The sequence below is a fragment of the Odontomachus brunneus genome, unplaced genomic scaffold (assembly GCF_010583005.1).
Source record: "Odontomachus brunneus isolate Ranch 3 - 2012 unplaced genomic scaffold, Obru_v1 Obru_scaffold_089, whole genome shotgun sequence".
In the NCBI taxonomy this organism is placed as follows: Eukaryota; Metazoa; Arthropoda; class Insecta; order Hymenoptera; family Formicidae; genus Odontomachus; species Odontomachus brunneus.
The window spans coordinates 5,782-14,333 of NW_022639539.1; the positions used below are offsets into that span (position 1 = coordinate 5,782).

Here is an 8,552-nt window from a genome sequence, read left to right on the forward strand (position 1 = left end):
ACACAGATCGACAAAGCGTCTCTGCGTAAGCGGAGAGAGAACAACGCTGCATCTTAGATCTGGCAACTCTGCGCTGCGTGCGTGGAGTCGAAATTGTATTATTGATGGGGCCGCGTCGAACATACACTGCTATCTAGCGTCTGTCCTAAACCGACGCATACTACATTGGGAGCGGTGCACTTGGACACGGTGCATTTGGACACAGCCAATCACAGCACCGTGTGATTAGAGACATTTGTAGGGTCCCTTGGAACAGCGACTTGTGATTGGATTGTGTCCAATTGCCCCGTGTCCAACTGATATACACCCTACTACATTACCGACGCTTTCGAAGTTCGCGATCGCGTTCAGCATCCCCTTAAGGCCTTTTAAAGATTATTTTTAAGACGTCCCACAGAGCACACAAACGTTGAATCAACATTTTAGAAATGTTGCGTTGTGACATTGCAATGTTGCCTCAACATTTTGAAAGATAAATTCAACGTTGGAAAGACATTGTTAAAACGTCTAATGTTCGCTACATTGCAATATTTTGTAGACGTCGAAATTTAATATTGTCAAATATTGACTTAACATTCCTTACGGAAAAAAACTATTAAGCGCGCAATATTTAGTATTAATACTAAATTGGCCAATACTTTTTTTGAAGAATTAGTACTGATGAGTACTAAAAGTATATACGTGGAATTGTGTTAAAATATACTATCTCTTACAGCACGTTAATATTGATTTTAAATGAAATGTAGTTTTTATTTGATTTCTCACTATTTTCACACCTGAAAATTTATTCAGTACTAGTCGGACGCAAACTCGAGATCTCGGATACTTTCAAGTTCCTAGTCTACCATCTTGGTTGCTGCGCTATTTCTTTAACTGATACTAAGTTTTTCTTATTATTCCCATATGCAGCCGAAGCAGTAATTATAATTTTCTTATAAAATTATTTAGTATAACCACAAAAATAAACTATTTAGTCCAAATATTTCATAAAATAAAAATAAGAAGTCATATAATAAATAAGAAGTCAGAAATATATGCATAAAATATTTATATGAAATATGTTTATCTAAGTGTTGACGATACAAAACATTACAATTAAAAAAAAATAAAAAAAAAACATTTAAAACATTAGAAATAATTAAATAAATTCTCTTTTTTTTAAATTAAAAGAACGTTTTTAATGTTTTTTAACGTTTGAACGTTTTTTAACGTTTTGTTTCCTAATATTTAATAAACGTTTATTTTAAAATTTAGAAAATATTTTTTAAATATTAGATGTTAACGGTTAGAAAAATATTTTTTAAATATTTTTTAAATATTAAAATATTTTTTAAATATTAAAATAAATGTTTGTTAAATATTAAAAAAACAAAACATTCATCCAAATGTTTAAAAAACGTTTTTTTTAATGAAAAAAGAGAACTTACCCCATTATTTTTAACGTTTGAAAATGTTTTTTTCAAATATTTTTAAATGTTTTATAAATATTGTTTGATATAATGAATATTTAAATATTGATCAATACTAACTCGCAATACTAAGTCTTTATCAATATTTAGCTACATCAATATTTAAGTATTGACCAATAATAACTTTCAACACTCACAAAGAGATGCCACAACCTGCTAAATCGATTTCTGAACGAGTCATAGCACGTTTATTAGCTGCGATATTGAGTATCAATATCCTAACGGGATTTGTGCCAATGGGGCTTTGTTTGTAAGAAATTACAGTATAAAATTTAGGTTGCGGGACTGTATCATACATGTTGCTAAAGTTGCGACTATCTTTCAGCAAGGCGGCGTGGCTGAGCAGATTGAGGCTCCTACGTCGAACGTTTTTGAGCCGGCAGTGAGCGTTTGAGTCCTGGCGACGAGGTGTCCGTGTGTGGTTTTTTTTTTCTTATCTTAGAGCATACAATTAATATTTTTCGAATATAATACATTTGTTTTGCATGTCTTTCATTGTTATACTATTAATCAGGGATAATTAGATGAAAAACAACAATAAACCGTATATAAATGCTTGCAAAATATAAGTCAACATATAATTTGCAAATAATATCGCTGAAATGTACAGCAATCTACCTGCCGTGCAATGTTTTTTATAGGCAGGTTAAAAGTATGATAATGAGAATGTACAACTATCCTGATTTATTTACAAGCGATAAAAGTATACATTTGGACATTCGAAGTAATGCGATGCATATACAATCACTTTCTCACTATTTATCATTAGCACCAATAATATTTTCAAATATACTAAAAATATATTTCATTATAAGCAATGCAAATTATATGTCTATATTCATGTTTGCATTAAATAAGTTTGATACTTCCCTAATTACCCCTGGTTAATAGCATAAAAACGAAAAACATATGCAAAACAAATGTATTATATTCAAAAAATATTAATTATATGCCCTAAGGTAAGAAAAAAAAATATCGCAAGCAGACAACTCGTTGCCGGAATTCGAGCGCTCGCTGCCGGCTTAAAAATGTCCGACGTGGAAGTCTGCTCAGTCTGCTCAGCTACGCCGCCTTCTTGAAAGATAGTCGCAATTTTAGTCATATGTGGGATATAGTCCTGTGATCCAAACTTTATACTGTAATTTCTCACAAACTAAGACCCATTGGCAAATCAATTAGAATATTGATGCTCAACATCACAGCTAGCGAACGTGCTATCACTCGTTCAGAAATCGATTTAGCAGGTTGTGGCATCTCCTTGTCAGTATTCATCAATACTTAACTCACTCAATGCTTCAATATTGACCAATACTGACTCTCAATACTCAGTATTAACTCACTCAGTATTTCAGTATTGATTAATACTAACTCTGAATGCTCAGTGTTACAATTTAAATACTAAGGGTCGATTTATCCAACCTCTTGCTAAGCTAACTAACAGTTAAATTTTATGTCTGTTTCTACCTAATTTAAAGGAGAAACAAAGACAGACGTATGAGTTAACTGTTAGTTAGCTTAGCAAGAGGTGGGAAAAACCGGCCCTAAGTATTACAACTCCAATACTTAGTACTGAGTCTCAATAGTTTTTTTTTTTCCGTAAGGGATTGGTCGCGTTTAGCATCAAAAAGTTTTTTTTACAACTGTTGGTAGTTCTATATTCTAAGATCGGATTTTATAGATGTATTGAAACACTACTATATTAATATCGTGCTATACGCATCACGCCGTCCAAGTAGATGGATACTGTAGCTAGATACGTTACTGTAAGTAGGGGAATGTAATGAATTGTAGAAAAATAATACATAGACAATTGCATATATTTAATATATAATGTTTAAAATTTATAATGTTATTATAATATTTTAAAATCATATAATTAATATAATATTAAGAAAAATCGATAGAGGATTTGCATACACAGAAAATAAATGTGTTTTACTTATGGCACATATTCGTAACAAAAGTGGTGCTCATGGAAGAAATGTGTGATGCAAAGTGATCGTTTGCACCAAGAACAAGTAATTATAGCAGTTTCGTCACAAATATCGCATTGTACTTTAGGGTCTTTTTTTAAACAAAAATCAACTGGTGTCTCGAACTCTGGCGGTCTAGTCTGTAAATATCCACTTTTAAACCATGCAAATTTAAATAAATTTTAAAACCTAGGTGACGAAAATTGATGGTGTGTTAATGAATGCAATTTCAAGATATTGTTCCTATTATGAATATCAATTGCAAGATCGAGTAACATATAGTAACATTATCAGAAAAATGTTTGATAAAATTTTTCCACAAGCGAAAGCCATGTTATTTGGTAATTGTATTTTTCCCGTTGTACCAACCGGAAAATGTTAGAAAATATATATCTGTTGCAGAATCTGGCCTACTTTCGGCAATTATGTTGGGACAATATCCACTCCAAGAATTTAATAGTAATACGGATTGTGGCCCGACGATCGGAAAGAAAATTTCTCTCAACTAAGTTTTTACACGATTTGATGTTAATTTATCTGACTTTGAAGCCATTATATAAATGTTAAGAGCGTTAAATAATGATTACTGCACTCGTGGGCCAAACGTTCCTGTGGATTCTTTTAATACGATCAAAAGAGACGACAATAATCTAATATCATCAGAAATAGTCAACTGTATTGTATAACTATGCATGGTTGCTGATACAGACTGTACTGCAGATTTTATTGTTTTTGTATCTTTATTTGCTAAAGTACGACCGGCGTGAAGTTCTAACTGGAATCCACTCTGATCCGAATTATAAATATTTTCTACTCCATATTGATTAATAAAATATTTTACATTTGTTGTAAATGTTTTGCACTTATTTTCCAAATCTGATTTTGATAACAAAGATTTTTTCGTGACAAATTTCATTATTTTAAGAAATACTATATTATGTTGTTTTTTGAATCCACATATGTGACGCTATGAATTCTGGCGCATTTATCTTTTGTTGTGCTCGAAAAGCCCATCGACCGATGTCAATATCATGAATTATCATTCCTCTTTGGAGTGCTTCATTGAAATTTTTTTGTACATTCAGAAATATACATTCAGAAATTCTTTGCAATTTTTCTCTTCTGGTACCACCTGCATTGATATATTTCTTCCATCGTCGTAATTGTAACGATGTTACTTGATTATAATTGTTTTTAACCGATTCCAATGATCTTGGTCTTGTTTTACCGCTTCTCCAGTATTATTGGAGATAAAATACAGTAATAGTTAAATTGCAGAATATATTGATTAATGGATCAATATTGAAACGTAAAAAATAATTCTTATGCTACAGAACTTCCGTTTCCGGTGGATGATAACGGTCGGTGTGAGTTGGTGCTGCTATATTTTGTGAAACTGGAGAGTGAAAGAGAGTGAGTGTGGAGGTGAGAGGAGGAGAAAGAGGTGTGGGAGTGGATGTGTGTGTGGTGGAGTTAAGAGGTTAGTGAAGGGAAGTGGGTGAGAGAGAAGGAGGGAGTGTAAAAGGTGGGTCGAGCTAGAAAGGTTAGGTTGGGATGACTGTGAGTTTTGGAGGAAATTGAGGAAAGAGAAAAGAAAGTCTATCGGACATCTATCGGAGAGAGCAGGAGGGAAGGATAAAGAGAGTAAGGTAGATAACGTAGATGAAAGTTAGGATAAGTAGGTAATGCAGGAAATGGTGGGTATGGGAAAAGGAGGACAGTTGGAAAAATTTGAGAGAAAAAAAGGAACAGCGTAGGAATGCTAGAGGAGTTTTTGAGAAAGAAAAGAGATTTTGAGGATATTAAAGGGAAAGAGAGTGAGAAGGAAACAGGGGGAGCATTCCAAAAGAGTAGGAAGACACAAAGATCGCCGGAAAGAAATATGAAGGAGGATGGGGAGGGAAAATTGGAGAGAATGATAAAGGAAATGATGAAAGAGACGAGAATGATGTGGAGAAAAGTGGAGGAGAGCTTGAGCAGTATAAGAAAGGAGATAGAGGAAATTATAATGAAGGAGGAGGATTGGAAGGTGGAGAGGGAGAGGTTAGAGGAAAGGATAATAACCTTGGAAAGGAAGATGGAGGGAAGTGAAAGGGGAAGGGACATGGGAGAATTGGAAGGGTTGGAAAAAAGAATCGGGATGTTAGAAGTAGGGATGGAAGGGGGTTCGGAGAGTGAAGGAACAAGGATAATAAGAAGAATGGAAGAAAGGCTGGAGGAGATGGAAAAGAAGATGGAAAGAGTGGATAGGGAAGAGAAAAAGAATAATATAGTGATGAAAGAGATAAAGTTTGATAAGGGGAAGGAAGTGGAACAAATTGAGAAGGTCCTGAAAGATATTGCGGTAGAGGTGAAGGTGGGAGAAGTAAGAAGGTTGAGAACCGGAAAAGAGGAGTGAGGAGATATAATAGTAGTGAAACTAGGGGATGAAAAGGAAAAGAAAAGGGTGATGAGTGGAAAGGAGAAACTGAAGGGAGAGAGCATTTTGATCACGGAGGATTTGTCATGGAAAGAGAGAAGGATAAGATGGAGATTAAGAGTGTTGGCAAGGGAGGAGGAAGGGAAAGAGAATGAGGTGAGGATAGGTGGAGACAGGATATCGATAAATGGAAAATGGTAATTCTGGGAGGAGAGGGAGAAGAGGTTGGTGGCGTGGAGGGGGACGAAAAGAGAACAAGAGGAGTCGGAGAAGGGATCGGGGAGGAAGTGGAGGTGGGGGAGATGAGGAGTGAGTTAAGAGAGAGAGAGAGGGGAAGAAAGTGGGGAGGAGAAGGGAGACATGAGGGAAGAGTATGGGAGGAGACCGAGAGGAGAATGAGGGAAGAGGGGGTGAACACGGAAGGCAGAAAAAAGGAAAGAGATTTTTAAAGTGGCATTTTGGAATGTAACGGGACTGGGTAATAAGTGTAAGGACTTTTTGGAAGGGACGAGAGGGTAAGACCTAATGATATTTTGTGAGACCTGGTTAGATAAAAAGGAGTGGGAGAGTGTAAAAGAGAGTTTATGGGGAGAGTACAGGTGGGAAGTACAAATTCGCAAGAAGGAAGAATAAGAGAGGGAGGGCGATGGGGGGATGGTGGTAGAGATTAGTCTAGGAATAAAGGTGGAAAGTATAGGAGTGATAAGGGACGTGGATGGGATATTGGCGGTGCAGGTTAAAGTGGATAGATGGAGGTTGGGGTATATGTGAATGGTGATGTTGAGAATAAGATGTTGATATTAAGAGACTGAATAGAGGAAAATGAGAAAGGAGTAAATACGATTATAAGAGGAGATTTTAATGCTAGGACGGGGGAGGAAGGAGGAGGAATAAGGGATGAAGATTGGGAAGAATTAGAGGGAGGAAGATAAGAAAATTAATAGGGAGGGGAAGGTGCTGTTGGAGGTGATAAAGGAAACGGGACGGGAAATTTTTAATAGGGGGTTAAAGGAAGATGAAGAGGGGGAGTGGACATACCCTAACAGCACGGGGACGTTCTGAGGACGTTCTGAGTAGATCGTAATGCGTATATTGCGATCATCTCAGAATGTTCTTATATGTACTGCGATCAACTGAGTACGTTCTGAGTACGTCCCTATGTCTGGGGTAGCAGCTACTATAGAATTTCGCTGCGAATGTCGTGCGAACGTTCGCAGCGATGTCGGCAGTTTCAGGACGGAATGAAAACGGGAAGGTTTCAGTACATCACATATAGACGCACACACACATATGTGCAGCTAGGCGCGCGCGCTCATATATAGGTTAGGTTAGATTATTAATTGGAAATTTTTATTTTATTATAAATTCGTTTTTATTAATATAAATTCTTTTACAAGGCAGGAAGTCGCCGCCACTTTCTTTTTTAGACAGTGTTTACTTTAGTTTTGTAAAAGAATTCCCAGATTTTCCATTACAATTCAAAATCCTAAATAAAATTAGAGAATTTTTAAAATTTAGCTTTGAAATAAATTTATTTTTTCATTATATACCTTTTAATGTTCCTTAATTATACAATCACAGAAAACAATAATTTGATTTTTGAATATTATATTTCGAAACATATAAAAAAACTAAAAAGAAATATGAGCTAGATATAATTTGTAACAATCTGTCTGCAATACATAAATCTAACTCATCGAAAGTACAGAATTTATATAAAATATGAATTTATACAGGGTAGGTAAAAAAGATAGGTATCCTTAAATAACTCGGAAAATATTAATTTTATAGAAAAATGTTTCAGACAAAAGTTGTAGGATATAAAGGGGGACGTATTCTCGTTACATTGTCTCTTTTCTAGGTGGAGGCGCCAAAAAGATATAAAGGTATCTCCATTTTTTTAAATAGGATCATATGATTTTTTATATAATATGATTCCTTTAGTTATTTTGCATATAAAAGTATTAAGATAGAATTATCCAAAAATCAATAGTTCGCGAGATATTTTACACTTTATTTTAGCATATTTAGGCATAAAGTATAAAATATTATACGTCCCTCTTTATATCCTACAACTTTTGTCTGAAACATTTTTCTATAAAACTTTTATTTTCTGAGTTCTCTAGGAGTACCAATCTTTTTTCCCCACTTTATATAAATTATATTAACACGCACAACGTACAATTATATAGTGTCTTCTATTGTAATTAATTAAAAAAAAATTCGCGAGTCACAAGAAAATGCATGTGGATTTGCATATTTTATTAGAAAAGGAATTTGAAAGTAAAATTTTCCAAAATGTTAACTAAATAACAATAAAATTCAATAAAAATCTCACATTTTTTAAAATAAAACAAATTCTATAACATTTTTAAAAATAAAATAAATTTTATAACATTCCAGGTTTTTTCGGCTTCCCGACAGTACAAATCGTATTCTATTATAAACATCTGAAAAAAGGAAATGTTTTGTCAATTAAATTTCTTCGACTTTTTCTCGTTCTTCTGGTTCAAGTTCTTCAGGTTGTTCAGGTTCCTTTTATTGAACCTGATCTCTTTGGTTTCTTCCTCTTTTCTTTTCTCTCTCTCTCTCTCGATCCATGCGTTCTTTAGCATGTGCTAACCATATTTTTATGGTATTAGAAATCTGCTCATCCCTCACAGATGCATGTGCTTTTCTTATCACACCTGC

The 8,552-nt window shown here is 34.4% G+C and overlaps 1 protein-coding gene across 1 annotated transcript; it reads left to right on the forward strand.

Annotated features, from left to right (window-relative positions):
• The first annotated feature begins 5,201 nt into the window (after window positions 1-5,201).
• On the forward strand, window positions 5,202-5,840 carry LOC116848086 (myosin-14-like). Its single transcript, XM_032823852.1, has one exon. It carries the CDS (start codon window positions 5,202-5,204, stop codon window positions 5,838-5,840), a length of 639 nt encoding a protein of 212 aa, XP_032679743.1.
• Window positions 5,841-8,552: the final 2,712 nt, after the last annotated feature.

Bases quoted from the DNA above. Each gene is read 5' to 3' on its own strand.
- LOC116848086 (XM_032823852.1), top strand. From the start codon at position 5,202: ATGCTAGAGGAGTTTTTGAGAAAGAAAAGAGATTTTGAGGATATTAAA.